General features: G+C 42.5%; 1 protein-coding gene across 1 annotated transcript in view; it reads left to right on the top strand.

The window, feature by feature from the left end:
* The first annotated feature begins 1,129 nt into the window (after positions 1-1,129).
* Positions 1,130-20,779, top strand: part of SYT9 (synaptotagmin 9) — a 104,068-nt gene continuing 84,418 nt past the window's right edge. Inside the window, exon 1 of the mRNA XM_077820111.1 lies at positions 1,130-1,277. Within this exon, the coding sequence (XP_077676237.1) occupies positions 1,130-1,277 (148 nt within the window). The remainder of the gene's footprint in view (positions 1,278-20,779) is intronic.

Here is a 20,779-nt window from a genome sequence, read left to right as displayed (position 1 = left end):
GGGTTTGTGGGACATAATTTTGTGTGTGTGTATGTGCGTGTGCGTGTGTGAGGAGTGCTGGCAGGGGTGAAAGTAACATAGAAGACTTACCTGTATGGGGGCCTGGCTCCAGGCCCCTGGAATGGACAGGGCCTCACATGGAAGGGGCAGGGCTGGGGTCAGCCTCCGCCAGCCAGCCCAGCCATACTGCCTGGCCCCTGCCGCCTGGGGCTCTAGCTGCAATTTTAAAGGGCTGGGGGCTCCCGCCGCCCCCTACCCCCCCCCCCCCGCACCTTTCACCTTTGTGTGCTGGAACAATTTGTATAGTGGGGGTGCTGAGAGCCACTGAACCAAACTGTAAACCCTGTATATGATGGAAACCACTTCAAGCCAGGGGGTGCGGCCCCTATGAGCTGCGTGTGGGGAAGGTGTGTGTGTGAGAGAGACAGAAAGAGAGAGATCTGGATGTCAGTAACTGAGTATATGTGCTGGAGTGCGTGTGGGGGCCCGCGCCCCTCATTTGGCCGCAAGCAAGGTAGCGTGTGCCAGCGCCCATCACTTGCCACAACAAGTATGTTCATGTTTCCTCCCCTGGAAGACGGGCCGGAAAGTTTGCGCCGGAGTGGGACGCTCTCCGGAGCAGGCCCCCAGGGGAGCAGGCTAAGCCCAGCCCGGCAGAGGCTGGGTGTCATTATCCGGCGTTGGGCTGGTCCCTGGCCCCTTCCCGCCCCTCGGCCACGACTGGGAGGAGGATGGCAGCGCTTGTGCACTGAGCGCTCCCGCCGCTGGGGAGAGCTGTGCCCGCGCCGCTTGGAGCACAGGCGGGGACAGGCTCAGAGAGCCCCGGCCGCTTCCCTGCCTCCTATCGCACCGCATGCAACTAGTGGGATCCTCCTCCTGCTGCCAGGAGCAGCCTGGTGCTCCCTCCAGAGCAGAGCCAGCAGGGCAGCCCCCAAGAAAGGCTCAGTTCGGAGCAGAGGGGGCGCGGGGGCTTGCAAAGGGGGGGAGGACCTCCGCTGCGGCTGGCTCCCAACTATGCAGGCGGCTGCCCAGTGGCATCGGCGGCTGCAGGCGGGCGGCGGGCAGAGGCAGCCGCCGCGTGCAGTGTGAGCGGAGAGCTCGGCTCCATTCCCAAGGATGCTGGGGGGCGATGCCTGGCGGCAGGGAGGACGAGATTTGCCAGAAAGCGCTGCAGCTGCTGGCCGAGCTCTGCTCCAGCGGGGCGGTGGAGAACGAGAACTGCCTGGATTTCATCTACTACTTGCGGGACAGAGCCCGACCCCGGCTCACGGACTCAGGTACACGCTGCTGCTCAGGCCGGAGGGCGGGGGATGCTCGGAGAAAACAATACTCCCTAGTTCCTTCCCACCCTCATTGTGTCGCTAACTTACTGGGAAGGGGCGAAACCCCACTCCCCCAAGACGCCTTCCCCGGTGTCTGGAGTCCGGGAGACGCAGGATCAATGATCCTCACCCCAGCCATGGGGAGACGCAGAATCAATATCCCCATCCCGCCCCACCCATGGGGAGATACAGAATCAACACCCCCCCATCCCGCCCCAGCCCTGGGGAGACGCAGAATCAATACCCCCCCATCCCACCCCAGCCCTGGGGAGACGCAGAATCAATACCCCGCATCCCACCCCACCCACGGGGAGATACAGAATCAATATCCCCATCCTGCCCCACCCATGGGGAGATACAGAATCAACACCCCCGCCATCCCGCCCCAGCCCTGGGGCGACGCAGAATCAATACCTCCATCCCACCCCAACCCTGGGGAGATGCAGAATCAATACCCTGCATCCCGCCCCACCCATGGGGAGATGGAGAATCAACACCCCCCATCCCGCCCCACCCATGGGGAGATGCAGAATCAACACCCCCCATCCCACCCCAGCCCTGGGGAGATACAGAATCAACACCCCCCCATCCCGCCCCAGCCCTGGGGAGACGCAGAATCAATACCCCGCATCTCACCCCACCCATGGGGAGATACAGAATCAACACCCCCCCATCCCGCCCCAGCCCTAGGGAGACGCAGAATCAATACCCCGCATCCCACCCCACCCATGGGGAGATACAGAATCAACACCCCCCCATCCCGCCGCAGCCCTGGGGAGATGCAGAATCAATACCCTGCATCCCACCCCACCCATGGGGAGATACAGAATCAACACCCCCCCATCCCGCCCCATCCCTGAGGAGACGCAGAATCAATACCCCGCATCCCACCCCACCCATGGGGAGATGCAGAATCAACACCCCCATCCCGCCCCACCCATGGCGAGACGCAGAATCAACACCCCCATCCTGCCCCACCCATGGGGAGACGCAGAATCAACACCCCCCATCCCGCCCCACCCATGGGGAGACGCAGAATCAATACCCCCATCACACCCAGCCATGGGGAGATGAGGAATCAATACTTCCCATCACACCCCAGCCCTGGGGAGATGCTAAATCAACAGCCTCACCCTACCCCTAGGTACCTCCAGTGAACAACAAGGGAGGTGAAGAATGTGTCCCTCCTCATACCCACTCCCCAGGGCATATACACCCCTTCTGCTCTAACTTCAGAGGGGAAACATTCCCGTAGGATAAAAGCAATAGCTCTGATTGTTCAGGACAGGAGTGGACTCAGTCACAGAATCTATTCTTTAGTTTCAAGCAACGACTTGATCTAAGTGTTTTTCTGCAGAGTAATGTAGAAGGCTGCTAAAAGGTAAAACCCGATGGGGTTTTATGTGTTCCTAAATCATTAGGATTTTTGAAGAAATCAACAACTGGTGTCATCAATTTCCAGCCATTCTTTCAGGTGGTTACACTATTCATATGATTAGATTCCTCCCCTTGAAACTGGATTCATTTAGGACTAAAGCATGTATGTACATCAATTTTAGCAAATCTTAATTTCAACAGTATTTCCAGTGAAATATAATTGTGACTGCTGGTCTGAAACCAGGAATCATAGATTCACTACTTTAAATTATCTCATCTTAGTTGTTCAGTGTATTCATTTGTTTTAAAGCTTAAGAATGTTTGCTTCCAGATAGCAGTTTGAACCTATAAGTAGCTTTACTGAGTTCAATCAAACCAGAATCTCAGTGTTCAGTGACAGGTTTCAGAGTAGAAGCCGTGTTAGTCTGTATCTGTACTTGTGGCACTTTAGAGACTAACAAATTTATTAGAGCATAAGCTTTTGTGGGCTACAGCCCACTTCATCAGATGCATAGAATGGTACATATATATATATACACATACACATACAGATAAGTTGGAAGTTACCATACAATCTGTGAGAGGCTAATTAGTTAAGATGAGCTATTATCAGCAGGATAAAAAAACTTTTGTAGTGATACTCAAGATGGCCCATTTAGATAGTTGACAAGAAGGTGTGAGGATACTTAACATAGGGAAATAGATTCAATATGTGTAATGACCCAGCCACTCCCAGTCTCTGTTCAAACCCAAGTTAATAGTATCTAGTTTGCATATTAATTCAAACTCAGCAGTTTCTTGTTGGAGTCTGTTTTAGAAGCTTTTCTTTTGCAAAATTGCCACCTTTAAATCTTTTACTGAGTGACCAGAGAGGCTGACGTGTTATCCTACCGGTTTTTGAATGTTATGATTCCTGATGTCAGATTTATGTCCATTTATTCTTTTGCGTAGAGACTGTCTGGTTTGGCCAATGTACATGGCAGAGGGGCATTGCTGGCACATGATGGCATATATCACATTGGTAGATGTGCAGGTGAATGAGCCCCTGATGGCGTGGCTAATGTGATTAGGTCCTATGATGGCGTCACTTGAATAAATATGTGGACACAGTTGGCAACGGGCTTTGTTGCAAGGATAGGTTCCTGGGTAGTGGTTCTGTTGTGTGGTGTGTGGTTGCTGGTGAGTATTTGCTTCAGGTTGGGAGCTGTCTGTAAGCAAGGACTGGCCTGTCTCCCAAGATCTGTGAGAGTGATGGGTCGTCCTTCAGGATAGGTTGTAGATCCTTGATGATGCATTGGAGAGGTTTTAGTGGGGGATGAAGGTGATGGCTAGTGGCATTCTGTTATTTTCTTTGTTGGGCCTGTCCTGTAGTAGGTGACTTCTGGGTACTCTTCTGGCTCTGTCAAGCTGTTTTTTCACTTCAGCAGGTGGATATTGTCGTTTCTAATACTATATTTCAATTTCTATACTGCGTCAAATCAAGGTTTCACAGGTGTGAAGGAAAATTAAAATAAGCAGAACCATTTTTAGAAAGAGTTAAAATAACTGAGAACTGGACAGTATTTGCAGTACTCTAAATTGTACTGGCAGTTCAGCTACTCGTCACTGCACAGTAATAATGATGTATTTACTATTCTTACAGTAGTTAGTTCAGTTATTCCAATTTCAGTCTATTCTTCAATGTCTAATGCTTTCAAACAAAGATTTTGCAGTAACTTGATTAATATGAGACAGCTTTCATGATGTAAATTACTGACAAATACTTGGGTAAACTAAGATAGCTTGAGCAATCCAATAAGGAGAATAAAACTGGTTAGGTAAAAAAATCTTCCATGTAAAATAAACGAAGCAGAATTTTCATATGTCTAGGTTATTTGTATTAAGATCTATTTTCAGCCGTGATAACTTCATTCACTTAAAACAACTCTAATTTTAAAAGATTGCAGACATTTGTAACAAGAACTTTAAAATTTGCTAAAAGATAGGTAGAATAACTCACCAAATAAATATTATACACATGCATTTAATAATTTTAAGAATAATTTGGTTCAAATAAATACTTTGTGTGTGACAGACACTTCTCTGTCAAAAAGCATTCAAGAAGTGATTGTGTCTATTTCTAGTTTCTCTAGTTTGTATATACTCAGGTATCAATCACATTCTTGTATCCTAAGTAATGATTCCCAAGGACAGCTGCTTAAGTCAATTATCACTTAGAATTGTGAGTTATTTGAACCATATGTAAAGAGGTAGCCTAAATCACTTTGAATAACAAGCATTTTTGAGATTTTTTGTAGAAGACACCTGACTATTCATGAAAGTATCATGCAGACATGATGTCTGGCATTCTGTCTGGGAACATTTTAAAAACATACTGTGCTCAGTAAAGTTATATACATTGAGCATACATCGCTGCAAGAATATGAGATTCTTAGTCTTCTTGTATTACTTTCCATAATAAAGAAAACTGTTTCTGTATTTCTTATTTTAGCTCATTATTTCTTAAACCATTATGGTAGGATGAGTTTTTAGTATTTGCTGCAAACCTGATCTATTACACAGAGTAACTACTATGTTAGGAAGCTGTTAATTTGCACTTAACTCACATTTCTATCGTTCAAATGTGGGATTGTCAAGAAAATGAATTCCCCATAAAGTTTGGTTTTCCAGTCAAATCCATGGATGGTAAGAAGACAGTGCATTCAACTCCCAAAAGAGGGAGACAGTACCCCTTCAATAGCAGACAGGCCAAATCCAGCTTGATTTACTCACATAAGAAATACCATTGAATTAATGGTGGAATGGAATTTATGGGCTCTGAAGAGAGACTCATCAGTTTTCAAGGACTGGAAGGATGTTGGCTACAATATAGGGCTGGGGACAGATTCTTCTGGGCAAAAATAAGCATGAAGTCATCTTAATTGTGTCATACTCTCTTTACTATGTAAGCAAGTTTTACATCAGCCACCCAAACTATGTTCCTCTCAGATAGCAGGAAATCCTGTCAAGCCAGACACAAAAGAAAACCATTTAAAAATACATAAACATTTGTTAGTAAATAGAGCTGACAAGAGTGTGGCTATAAAGGAAAAATATATGTGGTGTGTGGCTCATGGTTAGCAATGCTACTGTTTTCATTATGGCAGTTCTTGTACAAAAATATGTGAATGCTATTTTTAGAAAGTTTCTCCATGCTCAGATGCATTTTCCCAGTAAATTATATGCTTACCTAAACTCTTCAACCTGGTGAAAATGGTGATGTACAATATCTTTACTTGTTACATAATTTTCCCTATATGGAAGAAAGGATGGTCTATTGGTTAGGGTACACACCTGGGACTTAAGAGATCCAGGCTCAGTTCACTGCTCCAACACAGACTTCATGTGTAAAATGACTTGGGCAAGTCACTTAGGACCAGATTTTCAAAGTATTTAGGCACCTAAAGATGCAGATAGGCACCTACTAGGATTTGTTCAATGAGAGTTAGGTTCCAAGGCACTTTTGAAAAATGCACCTATCTGCATCTTTAGGCATCTAAATACCATTAACAAGCTGGCTCTTAGCCTCTCTGTTTCAATTCCCCACCTGTAAAATGGTGTAGTAACAGCACTTCCCTAACGCAGAGGAGTGTTGTGAGGATAAATACATTAAAGACTTCTGAGATGCTCAGATACTATGGTAATGAGGGCCACATCAGTACCTTAGATAGATATGCACGTGAAAACCATCTTACGTGGAGTTATGGGGTCTTTGAGATAGTCACCTGGAAAGTGAGTTTAATTAAAACCAACAAAAATTTTGCAGTTGAGGAATGGGTGTTCGGTTGCTGTAGAGGAATCAGGGCAACAGCAAGTATGTGCTGATTGTTTGTGGACTTTTCCTCTAGTAGATCCCTCTCCCAGTCCTTTATCACTTCCCAAGTCAAACATCTGATGTGGGGCATGTCTTAGGAGTCTGTAGAAGCAGCTGTATACTTTTGTCACACAGGTATGTGACTCTGGATTGCCAGAGAAGCAGGTGTTTTGTAAGAAGATCAGTCAAAAGTGTACTATGATTTTGGGTTTAGGACCGTTAACAGTTTAGCACCGAAGGTAAGTGATAGTGGTCTTCTTCTGTCCACTAGAGACAATGTTGCTTTTCTCAGAATGGTGAATTTTGTGGCAAATTACTGTGGTTTGCACTTCTGTTACAAATAGGACAATATGTATATTTTGGATGACAAAGTCCCGTACATCAGATGGCAATTTTTACGGGTTTTTTTGCCACTGCTTTTTGTTTTGTTTGTATATCTTTTCACCCATTTTCTTGCTGGAGTCCAACACGCCAGAGAATTCTCCAGGGACCAGTCATTTGGCAGGGTTGGTTTGTCATAGTTCTTTGGTAGATGTGTCTGTCCCTGCACATTTCTGCAGGGTCCTCTGGTGTGGCATGTCTCACCCTTCTCAGATTACCCCCACCTTTTCCACAGCTTCTGCTCTCCATGTGCTCCTCACTGAGCATGTCCTGCAGCCACAGAGTGCTCACTGCCTGGTTTCCAGTTTGTTGATAATTACTGAAATATAAGTATGAAGCGTTTAGTCAAAGGACTAGAAATGGAGTACTTGTGGCACCTTAGAGACTAACCAATTTATTTGAGCATGAGCTTTCGTGAGCTACAGCTCACTTCATCAGATGCATACTGTGGAAACTGCAGCAGACTTTATATATACACAGAGAATATGAAACAATACCTCCTCCCACCCCACTGTCCTGCTGGTAATAGCTTATCTAAAGTAATCGTCAGGTTAGGCCATTTCCAGCACAAATCCAGGTTTTCTCACCCTCCACCCCCCCACACAAATTCACTCTCCTGCTGGTGATAGCCCATCCAAAGTGACAACTCTTTACACAATGTGCATGATAATGAAGTTAGGCCATTTCCTGCACAAATCCAGGTTCTCTCACTCCCTCACCCCCCTCCAAAAACCCACCCCCATACACACACACAGACTCACTCTCCTGCTGGTAATAGCTCGTCCAAACTGACCACTCTCCAAGTTTAAATCCAAGTTAACCCAGAACATCTGGGGGGGAGGGGGTAGGAAAACACAAGAGGAAATAGGCTACCTTGCATAATGACTTAGCCACTCCCAGTCTCTATTTAAGCCTAAATTAATAGTATCCAATTTGCAAATGAATTCCAATTCAGCAGTTTCTCGCTGGAGTCTGGATTTGAAGTTTTTTTGTTTTAAGATAGCGACCTTCATGTCTGTGATTGCGTGACCAGAGAGATTGAAGTGTTCTCCGACTGGTTTATGAATGTTATAATTCTTGACATCTGATTTGTGTCCATTTATTCTTTTACGTAGAGACTGTCCAGTTTGACCAATGTACATGGCAGAGGGGCATTGCTGGCACATGATGGCATAAATCACATTGGTGGATGTGCAGGTGAACGAGCCTCTGATAGTGTGGCTGATGTTATTAGGCCCTGTGATGGTGTCCCCTGAATAGATATGTGGGCACAATTGGCAACGGGCTTTGTTGCAAGGATAAGTTCCTGGGTTAGTGGTTCTGTTGTGTGGTATGTGGTTGTTGGTCACAAGGAACTTATCCTTGCAACAAAGCCCGTTGCCAATTGTGCCCACATATCTATTCAGGGGACACCATCACAGGGCCTAATAACATCAGCCACACTATCAGAGGCTCGTTCACCTGCACATCCACCAATGTGATTTATGCCATCATGTGCCAGCAATGCCCCTCTGCCATGTACATTGGTCAAACTGGACAGTCTCTACGTAAAAGAATAAATGGACACAAATCAGATGTCAAGAATTATAACATTCATAAACCAGTCGGAGAACACTTCAATCTCTCTGGTCACGCAATCACAGACATGAAGGTCGCTATCTTAAAACAAAAAAACTTCAAATCCAGACTCCAGCGAGAAACTGCTGAATTGGAATTCATTTGCAAATTGGATACTATTAATTTAGGCTTAAATAGAGACTGGGAGTGGCTAAGTCATTATGCAAGGTGGCCTATTTCCTCTTGTGTTTTCCTACCCCCTCCCCTCCAGATGTTCTGGGTTAACTTGGATTTAAACTTGGAGAGTGGTCAGTTTGGACGAGCTATTACCAGCAGGAGAGTGAGTCTGTGTGTGTGTATGGGGGTGGGTTTTTGGAGGGGGGTGAGGGAGTGAGAGAACCTGGATTTGTGCAGGAAATGGCCTAACTTCATTATCATGCACATTGTGTAAAGAGTTGTCACTTTGGATGGGCTATCACCAGCAGGAGAGTGAATTTGTGTGGGGGGGTGGAGGGTGAGAAAACCTGGATTTGTGCTGGAAATGGCCTAACCTGACGATTACTTTAGATAAGCTATTACCAGCAGGACAGTGGGGTGGGAGGAGGTATTGTTTCATATTCTCTGTGTATATATAAAGTCTGCTGCAGTTTCCACAGTATGCATCTGATGAAGTGAGCTGTAGCTCACGAAAGCTCATGCTCAAATAAATTGGTTAGTCTCTAAGGTGCCACAAGTACTCCATTTCTTTTTGCGAATACAGACTAACACGGCTGTTACTCTGAAACCTGTCAAAGGACTAGGAAATTCTGCAATAAAATGTTGGAGATTATGTCAAAAAAGACATTATGCCGCTACAGCACATTCTGGATTGGATTCTTCACCCTTCCTGTAGATAAAAGAGTGAAAGGATCCAGCACTAGAAACGTACAATAAAAAATTTAAAAAGGTCATTGGAAGCTGTTGTGGACCTTTGGAGGAGGATGAGAAGAATGATCAGGAAACGTTTATGCAGATAAGGGAGTTATATAAAAGGGCTAGACCATTAATCATGGTGAATTTTCATTAATGTCACACTGAGCGGAATAATGACAGTAGAAATACTAAATAAAGTTGCCTATTCTTGACTGTCATATTGGATTGCACATTTTGAGGATAAGCCAATAAGATCAGATGTTATTCTTAATTACGTCCTTTTAAAATTATCACTATCTGTTAAAATAGAATAAACAGTGAATATTGTGGTTTAGTGATGGACATTAGACATGAAGAACTCTACACATCTTGAGCAAAAGCGATGGATTTTATACAGTAATGGAAAAATCAGACTTTATTATTTAATCAAATTAAAAATAGTTGATTGCAATCAAGAAACCAAGAAATCTGGCCATGGAAATGTGATGGTTTTTGAAGGAACAGTGTGAAAGGGTACAATTTACATTTATGTCAATGGAAGCTAACGGTCCTCTTCATCAATACTTTACTTAAATAAGTGCATTTTTAACTCTGCTTGATTCCTCTACACCGGATATAGGTGGCTTAGCTGCATAATAAATTATCGATAGGAAAAACAAAAGTGGAAAACAGCAAAGATGTCTGGACTGGTTGGCATTCAGCCAACCACGTGAGCACAGAAGCCAAACTTGGGGCTTGTTTAAATGAAATCTTTGGCAAGCCAGGGTGTAAATCTACAATGCTCTAGCCTGTGGCACACTAACTGGCTGTGTGGACCCTGCTACTGCCACTTAGTATGTGGCACGCTAGTGTGCTGTAGATACACACCCCAGCTTGCCACAGGCTAACTGTTCGTCTAGACACACCCTTGCTCACAGAAAATCTTTTCAACATGGACTATACATTTTACCCCATATTATGATTAATAACATGTTGTGACCTCATCTTAAAACCAATCTCATCATGGGGGCTTGCATTTTTCTGAATAAACTGTAGCCCTTTTATTAAATCACTTTTTTAAAAAATTGGTGAATTGGGCCTGGGTTTTCACAGGAACCTAAAGGAGCTGTGGTTCAGTGGGAGCTGGAGTCCTCACCCCTTTGGGCCTCTGTGAAAACCTCAGCTTAGGTTTCTTCAAACATGTCATTCCTTTGTCCTTAACTAGGGCTAAGTCCCCAGCAAGTTTGACATTAACTAAAAACTTTTGTGGGTTTTGTTTGCTTGGTTTCAGTGGTGGTGGTAAAAACCAGGCTTCAAAAAAGTAGCTTAATTTCTTAAGAGGCACACGTCTAACTTTTCATGCTTGGATAACATGAAAGTGACTCAACTGATTTTGTTCAAACTTCCAAAAAATGAAAAGTATCAGGGAAAAAGATTAGTTTAAGCATAAGAAATTTCAGCCAAGGGGGAAAAAACAATTTACACAGTCATGAAGTGAAAAAAAGGGGAATAACCCTTTCAAGGTATAGTACATTTATTGTCGCTGTGCTTTTTACTCATTCTGGGCCAGATTCACCATTGCCCTGCATATTTTGTAGCCAGTGACACCAGTACAAATAAAGGTAAAATGCTACAATTCTGAACTGATGGTGTTTTTGACCCATTTCCCATCAGTATAAATCACTCCACACAATGTAAGGCAGCAGTAAACCAGGTCCTCTGACATTACGGCAAATGAACAAGGGAGACTGCAGCTCAGATTCCTTTGAATTTCAGAAACCAAAATATTGTTTTAAACTTTGTTCAAATAGAGTGTTAATCACATATTTTAAATGGGAGCTGAACACTGTTTTCCTCTTTTAAAAAGTCAGGCACAAGTTTTGGGGATTTAAAGAAACATTTGCTGCTCCCCTTTCATCTGAGATGGTGTATTGTTTTAATTGGTGTCAGTGCACATTTACTGTAAATGGCTCGGCGCTCAGAGATTTTCCATTGATGCTAATAGGGTTAAGTACTCAGGTTACGAGAGAAAAAATGCTGCGTTCAACAGATAACTGTAAAAATGATGTGCTTTGAGAAAGAGGAAACAAAAAAGCATGTATTTGCTAAGACAAGAAGGACTACACGTAGGCTTACCAACAAAGATTTGGGACTTTAGTTGTTGCCTTACAAAACCAGTGATACAATGTGAATCAAACTAAAGAAGATGGTGACAATTATTGTACAAGTTACTATATTATTTTTTCTGAACAAAGGTTCTGCTTTAATATAACAACTGTACAGTCCGTTACAGACCTATACTATGGGAAATGTATTTTTATGAATATTCTGTGTATGTATAGATGCTTCAGATGTTGTTATTGGATGTATTACAGTGGGATCCAGAGGTCTCAGATTTTAGCCTAGTTGTTGTAGATGTTGTACAGACATGTATGGCCAGATCCTCAGCCTAGCTAAGGTCACTGTGCACTGCCAGGGTTGCATAAGCAACCTTAAAACTGCCCTAAAAGAGTCAACTGAGCATTCCTCCAAATTGAGGAATCCTGAGCTGGCAAAAGCTGGTGTGGCTGACTTTACTCCAGCCTCTCCTGGCATTTCCACCCTCATCCCCTTCCACTAGTTCCCTGTGGCTGCTCTGAGAGGTCAGTTGGCCCCTTGCTGGCCACAGGAGAGAGGAAGGAGTAAAGGTGGCTCCTAGCCACTTTCCCCTTCTTCTTCCCCACACCTGTGCTGGGTAAGAGATCGGAGCTGTTGAGAACCGTCCCCATATTGTTGATTTAGGGTCTTAAAAAATTAACCTGAAGTAAATTCTTCATGCTCAGAAAACAGCAAGATTGCAGAGAATTACCTGTAAAAAGTTGGACCCACCAAATGACCATAGGGAAAAAATATTTAATGTAGCAAGTGAAAAGCAGAAATTCTTACAAAGGAGTCCAGGTGACTTTCTTAAAGTAGAAAGAGGGAGAGGGGAGGGACAGGGCTGTAAATGTCTTCATTAAAATTATCCCTGCAGTAATCCTAGAACTACCCAGGAGTTACATCGGACTTGCACAGTTTACAAAGTAGTCCTTTAAAGTACACAGTGGTGTGCTGTACAGTATAGGGTGCTGCTAACTACATTTGCAGTTTGCATTTTTGGGGTGGGTTTTTTTTTAATACTCTGTGAGAGAAAACAAATGTATCCAGTCTTCCACAGTATTATTTTAGGCTCCAATTGGTATAAGCTGCTAAGCATTCTGATTTGTTAGCAGTGACCTGATAAAATCCCAGAGAGAATCACTTTATCAGAGCTTCCCATTGCTAGTTCAATCAGTTCCCCATATGACTTCCCATTTTTATTACTGCATCTGATCCCTGTTTGTATTTAAACAGGAGATACTTCAGCCAGACTTGTTAAAATTATAACAAAAACATAAAGAAATTCACTTGCAAAATTAGAGTTGCTTTATGACACGAACAACCAAGGCAAAAATGCACATTGAGTCAAAATGAACCCCAGGTCTTCGCATACCTAGTCACAACTGGATCCCTTTGCACTAGTTTTCTTAAGACAGCTCATCTCCCCAGGTTATCTTTGCATTTCGTAGCATATGTTTTTATAAGTATATGATATGACACATCCTTACACTTATTTCAATATCCCGCTCTGTGCCTCAGTTTCTCCAGCTGTAAAATCAGAAAAATGCTTGCCTCTCTCACGGGGCATTGTGGTTTTTACTTAGGGGGCTCTAACAGAAGGCATGCACATGAAAGAAATATAACACTTATTTTCCTCTCACTTTTATAACTTCTCTTTTCCTATTTTTTATTTATATTTTGCTACCCATTTTACTCATTCTTCCTCTGTTTACTTTAAATTCTTTAAGGTCTCCTTGAATTTATGAGCTTTTAAAATTTACAAAGAAATGAATACAAACCCAGTGTTCCTGCCCTAGTGTTTTTCAGTTCTCTCCCAAATACGGTCCCTGTTCAGCCATGTCTGAAGTTAGGTGGATGAGTAGTCCCATTGACTTCTATGGAACTATGCACATGCTTAAAATTAGGACCTGCATATTGGCCTATATTCTGAATTACTATAGCATTGCAATATACTGGAAAATATGGTGGCAAGGTTTATTTTAAGTGAGCTGGAGGAATATGCCAATGGTCTCCATGATGAAAGATTTTTCCTGAGGGCACAGAACCTCATCCTATGGTGTCTTTGAAAGCAACTGAGTTTGATTCCTGGAAACACACCCAGAGTAAATAAATAGCAAGTACTGTCATTAATAATGCATCTTAGGAACCTACAGAAACATTCGAGGGAAAGGATATGAGGGACCTGTATATAGGTCATTTTATATGTGTTTTTAATATATTCTAGAGAGCAGGTTTGTGAAGCATTCTTGGAAATTGGATTAGCATATCATATACAAAATCAAATCAGAAATTATTTGTCCACTAACATCCAACTACTCAAGCAAGTTTTTTATAATGTACTATCACTGTCAAAGAAAATTAGGATAATCAATGGAAAAATACAGATGATGGGGAAATTATCTAAAGAGAAATATAAGAAGTACCAACATTTTCAGGTGTCTGGATTAATTACAGTCCAATCCCTCTTTATTACTCCAAGACTCTAACCTTAAAAGCCTTTGCATATTCTGTAGATTTCAAAAATTGGATCAAATTCTGCTTTCACCTTTATATGCTTGTAATTCCCACTGAGCCCTTACCATCACATTAGTAGTGACAACATTTTCTTTCAATGGGATTTGCACATTCTTGTCTGAGGGCAGAATTTGCTTTATTACGTCTCTAAGAAATATTCATGAGTTTATTTTCTACAGGCAGTCATTTACATTTATAGGGCACATAGCCCCAATCACTTATGTAGAGGTCTTCATTTCTAATGGCTGTATGGGTTATTAGTTCCTTGTAAAAGCTTTTTGTGAACATATCGTACTGTTGATACGTAATGTTAGCGTTCTAAATTGTTACGTTTTGTGCTAATTTGAGTGACCAAAGTGCAAATAATAGGCCACATTTCCCCCGCCGCAAAATGGCTTCTAATTTCCTGAGCAGAATCAATAGTGCATGCAGATGTCTGCATTTAGACATCTAATTCTTTGATTGCATCCAATAATCAGAATCAGAAGTATAATCCCAACTGATTTCAGTTATAAAAACAAAGGAGGTCCCTTCTACAGATTTGACTTCCTATATGTAATTGTCCTATTTTTCTTTTTATTGGGCATTGCAAGGTTATTGCATATGAATGGAAAAGCTTAAATGAACATGGATTTAAGTGCAGTTTTATATCTTGAATGCACCACTGATAGGGCTGTGGGGAGGCAGTAAATGTAGAAATACATTTTAACATACATGTTTTTCCCACAGCACTGATTGGCTTGCTGGAGTAATGCATAATTCTGTGACCTCTCCAATATGATGGTTTGCCATGAGATTCAATGTGTTCCAGGCATTAGATATGAAAAACTTTTATCTAGTCCGTATTAAAAACCTTAAGTGATAAGGCTTTCACTACTTCCCTTGAGAGAGTGTTCTACAGCCTAATTGTTCTTGTGGTCAGATAGGCTGAATGTCATAAAAAAGACTGTATTTTCCCTTTTTAATTTGATCCCATTACTCTTAGTCATAGCCCTGTGTATGTCAGGGATGTTCTATCTTATACCTTGCTGCCCATGGACCTCAGGGACCTCTCTGGCCCCCAGACATCTCTGAGGGATCTTAGGGATGCTCCAGTGCAGCTTCCTTTTTCCCAGCTAGGCCCCTTGCACCTGGGCTGGAAATGGGGGTGACACAGGAGCTGTACATGATTATTCTTCTAAGCAGGAGCAGTCCTCAGGGGGCTGATCTTTACAGTAGCTCTGAACTATCAAAGTAGGCCTGGATGTAGCCTTTAAATTTATTGTTGAATAGTGGCTTTGCCACAAGCCCTGCCAAAGGAGCAGCACATAGTTGTGCTGTTCCAGAAGCAGGCCAGAGTCTGAACTGAGATTCAGAGTCTCAGTTTGGTCTCTGAGTTTCCCCCCACCCCTCGCAAAGAGGCACACATACACGCTCCAGGGAGCAATAAGATGCGCCAACCTTTCACTGGGTGAAGATTGCTTCTACCTCCACACCGTCGTGGCTGCAATGACCAGCTTCTTTGAGTAGGGCAGGTGAAGCCAAAGCTGCACCACGCACTCCCCACCATTTGCACAGGAGGGAAAGCAGCTGCCCACCCCTCCTCTCCTTTGTGCTGATACCAGCCATAGAGGTAGCCCAGGCAGGGGTTTAAGGCTACACCTCACACTACTGCTCTGGTGGGTAACCAGGATAATGACTGTGTCCTTACTAAGCAATCAGAACCAACTCATAATTGCTTCGCCAATGCTAGCTCATATTTCTAACTATCTCCTTATTTAGCACCCGAACGTTATATTTTTGCGATGAGTTCTTTAATTTATATTTAATTTGTAAACACACATTTTGATTTTTTTTTTTAAATTTTCCTTTGGGAGATAATGAACATTGTTGATGGTTTGTTACAGAACTGTAGTCAAGAACTTTCCTATAATGTTGTGGATTTTTGCTGTACTTTAGCATTAATTTAAGCTCTTTTATGGCTTTATTTAGACGGAACAGATAGAGGGAGATTATTTTAGTTTAAAGCTTTACTCTGATGCTATGTTTGTGACAGTGCCTGCTTTCAAATGGAGAAAAAAAATAAGTGAGCTTACAAGCCAAATTCTTCATTCACTGGGTCATCAGCAAAATTAAACATAGAAATGTTTTTTATAAAGAACGTTGTTGATCACAATTTATAAAGTATTTGATCACTGAGTTTGTTGCAAAATAAATAATTATCTACATATTCTTTAGTATTGACCATAATGAATATACTACAGCAAGTACAGGGGGTTTTGTTCTTATCTAATAAATGGATGAAGTAGAGAAAACATTCTCCATACCAGCTGGTGCTGTGTACATCTGTAACACCGGCTTTTGTAATCACACCAAATCAGTGTGTTTTAGGTGCTCACTATGTTTAGCAGCATACTGAATACTTGTTAAGAAAGAAGAATGAAGTTTTGCTTTCTCTGACAAGCAGGTCCACAGCTAGGATTTATAGAATATGCTTGATATGCTTAAAAGGGATCCATGGAGGCAGTGGATGTAGCCAAAACTGACACATAAAGGTATGCCTTGAGCCAATATACAGCACCTGGGATATATCAGACTGTAGGTGGTAGAAGGGGTTCAAGGGCATAAACTCCCTCAGAAAAACCTTTTGGATTATTGATGAAAATCCCACATGGTAGAAAAAAAATCCAGTGGCACTAATGATTCCAGATTTTAGACATGCAAAGAATGAATAGAATAAAAGACATTTGAGATGGGATGAGGGATGGTCCCTACAGTATATTTTCTAGCATTTTAGCCAATTTTGCTTTACAAGTTCGAAGCAATGAGGTTTTCAAGAATTCCCTTGGGAGACTGTTTCTTCAGCGTGATAAATCTCAGTCAGTACATTTAATTCTATATCACTGCCAGTGTGCCTTTCTAGCCGGGTGTAGCGGGTTAGTGTGACTCCACCATCTCTTGGCCATCTCTTAGCTAAGCGCAACATATTTCGCTCTTGTAATTTCTCTTTGTAAATCAATCCCCCTAGCTCCCAGATAATTTTTGTGGCTGATAATTTTGTGGCTGATAATTTTCACTCAACTCCCTCCAGTTTGCCACTAATTTTCTGGTAATATGGTGCCCAGGCAGAGCCTTATAGAAAGGGGTTATTACCTCCCTGCTCTATTGCCTTTGAGAAGCACAAATTTGAATTGGCCTAGTTTGCTGCTATAGCACATTGTAAACACATGTCAAATATGCTATCCTTTACCATCCCATATTGGTTTGTCAGATTTGTATGTGTATCTGTGTTTCAGATTATTTTCCCCACATGCATGAGCTTGTGTTTGTCCAAGCTATAGCTCATTTTATTATTTTCTACACATGGTTCTAATCTCTGTAGGTCTCTTTGTTTTATTTCTTTGTCGTTAGTGCTGTTTGCAACTCCTTCAAAGTTAGCATTGTCTAAGAAGTTCTTTACTGTGCTGTTGAATCCCTCTTCCATCACTGAAGATGACAGATAAGACCAGACCTTACGCCACTCCCTACATTATCCCGCCAGACACCACTCCTCAGCAATATTCAATTCTGTTTATCATTACCCTTTGGAGTCAGTTTTCAATTCATATGAGAGTTTGGCCTATTGAATTAATGGTTAATTTAAGGTTTCATAAGACAACATATTAAATGTTTTATTGACATCTGTCATAGCTTAAAACTAATTAGAACTTGCTCTGAAATATCCCAGTGAGAATTCTGAATGTCCAGAAAAAAGGGACAATACACTGTCTCTGATAATGGTATCAACAAAACCAAGAGTCTTACAGTCTAATGTTTCTATGTGTAGCAGAGAAAAAGCCTTTCTACATGTCAAAGAGAGAAAGTTCTTTTATCTTTCCTCCCAGATAGATTTGGGATATAACAAGATAAATGGCAAGTTATTGCAACTGTCTTCCCACCATATGTGTCCCACCATAAATAAAATATAATAGGCTTGACCATCCATTACGTTTTGGACTCTTCATGTTGCTGGAGCAGCAAAAAGGAATCATAAAACCTGTAGATCTGGCTACCAGGGAATATACATGGTGTAGCCCACTACTTGAACTCTGCTACATCCTTTATATGCCCCACTGAAGGAGATATAGCCACAGCACTGTGGCCCAGATCTTCAAAGGTATTTAGGCATTTAACTCCCACCAAAATCAATCCTCAACTGCTGAAAAGACCTCTTGGGGCCAGGGGCAACCTAGTGCAAAACAGAGCATACCTGAGGCTGCTCTAAATTATGGCAAGTTCTGAGTAGATAGTTGGCTGGGCCCAAGAAAGGGGTGGGGCTAAACGTGGCTCACAGCCCTTTTAGCTCCCAGCCATCCCGGCTCTCTTCCTGAGCTGAGCAGAGGTTGACCAAAATAGAAAGTGAGGCCAATGTGTTTGCACAGTATCATTATTAGCATATATATTAACAGGCTTCAACAATCAACTTTTCATAAAGCTAAAACGTTACAATAAACTACAATATGTAGGTCTCACACTTTGTTCTTCCCTCTCTCTTCCATCATTCCAGTTTCTTTTTTTCCCCATATCTAGAATTCTCCTTTAAGTCTTTTTCAGTGTCTTTTCCTGCCAGTTAACTTGTCATTTTCACTCCTTTCTTTATCTGTAAATCTCTGCCTCCTATCACTCCTGCTCTGGAATGTTTCCCCTTTATTCATTCCCACTTCAATCCTTCTTTAGCCCCAAACTCATTCAGTGGTCCTCCTTTGCCTGCTCTATCCCTCTTCTTTCTCCTTGGGACCCTTCTCCATAACCAGGGCTATGATATTTATTATTGGTTAAGCTCTCACATTGGGGATTGGAGCTGTACAAGACACAAAATAAAGACAGTGCCTGCACCAAAAAGATTTCAGGGTCTAATCTCATGATGGGCTCTTCCCTTAGCCTGGGCAGATCAAGCCATAAGGAGTGGCCACTGTAAGGAGCTGTAGCGGGAATCAGGCTCTCCCCAAACCACTGGCCAGCACTGCCCTTTACCAGGTCCTTCCACCAAGTTAGGTCTGGGACAGTCTCTCCTCTTAATATGGTCTTGCTGACAAACAGCCACCATCTGTACTGTATGCATATATGATATCCCCTTTCTTCTCTCAGTAACCAAACAGATCAAAAAGCTGTAAAATAAGTGCCTTAAAATGTTATCTGAAAGCTATGTGTAACTAAATATGAAAGACCAGTTATTAAAAGAACACAACATAAAATATGACGGCAAGAAAAATCAACCATACCAGGCCAGAAGCAATAAAAACAACTCTCTCCTGTCAGGGCCGGCTCCAGGCACCGGCGTTCCAAGCAGGTGCTTGGGGCGGCAGTTTGAAAGGGGTGGCTGCTTTTCGGCGGTGGCAGCAATTTGGCGGCAGCTTCTGTGTTCCACTAGCCGTGGCGGCAAATCAGCGGCAGCTCCTCTCTTTTGCCATTCGCAGCGGAAGTTTTTTTCACTGCTTGGGGTGGCAAAAACTGTACAGCCGGTCCTGTCTCCTGTGGATATTTCCCCACATTATAGTGTACCCAAGGCTATAACAGATGGGCCACCTTTCACCATTCTTACACTAGGATTCCCATATAAAGGTAATGCTGACAGACCCCAGTCATCGGCAGGCAGGATTGAACCTGGGGCCTCTGGAGCTTAGTGCATGAGCCTCTACTGCATGAGCTCAAAGCCAACTGGCTGTTAGCTAAAGCTGTAGAGCAAACTCATTAATCTCTCTTTCTCTAAGTGATCTCAGTGCCACTAGCTGGGACAGAACACCATACCCAGGAGATGTGTGGGTTACACTAGTATGCTGCAACATGACTGCATTAAATAAACCATAATTTCAAACACAGTAGAGTTAGTGTGAATGTTTCATGTTGAAGAAGTCATCACTTTCCCAAACCATAAGCTACATGTATCAACTTCACTATAAACAGTATACCACAAGGCTGGGACAGGACTCTGGGATTGTTGCTACCAATAAGAGAATTTTTTTAAAAAGCAGGAAGAGAATTTAATTACCACTGTACATACAAACTGCTGTATAACGAACCAGTGATTATCAGGCAACTTTCATAAGACTGTTTTTAGAAAAATTCACAATGTATTGTACCCAGTGAATGATATTAGGCAGAGAAAGGGGTAGTTTTCTTAATTGCAATATTAATGTATTTGATTAAAAAACCCTAAACATTGCTTATTCTTATTCTTATTTGCCTGCCAGCAGTTAGCCACTGGAAAAGTTCCTCAAAGGTGTTTGCTGACTCATGCTTAGAGTAATGAGATGAAAATTACAGGGTTAGTTTAAGGAAAAAGGAAGATATACAGAAAGCAGTTTGGAATTCTAAATGCTATACGTTCAAAATTACACTGTAGGTGTGCTGGATATGTCCTGTACATCAATTTTGCTCTCTCTTATGTGGGTGCAAACCCAGTGATTCAATGAGGTTATATGGAGGCAGCATGGTCTAGTAGCTATGACAGTAGACTTGGACTTGGGAGACCAGAGTTCTTTTCCTAGCTTTGCCACTCACCAAGTGTGTGACCTTGGGCAAGTCACTTCACCTCTCTATGCTGCTGTTTCTCTGTCCACCCTTTGTACTGATTGTAAGCTCGCTGGGACAGGGACTGTCTCTCACAATCTGTTGTCACAGTGCCTAGGACAATGGGGCCCTGATCTCAGGTTGACATGTAGGCACTAGTATAATACAGATAAAAAGAATAATAATTTGTCCCATGTGCCTGCAGGGGAGAGAATGG

The sequence above is a fragment of the Eretmochelys imbricata genome, chromosome 6, assembly GCF_965152235.1.
Source record: "Eretmochelys imbricata isolate rEreImb1 chromosome 6, rEreImb1.hap1, whole genome shotgun sequence".
In the NCBI taxonomy this organism is placed as follows: domain Eukaryota; kingdom Metazoa; phylum Chordata; order Testudines; family Cheloniidae; genus Eretmochelys; species Eretmochelys imbricata.
This window is presented reverse-complemented; position numbering and strand designations above follow the sequence as displayed.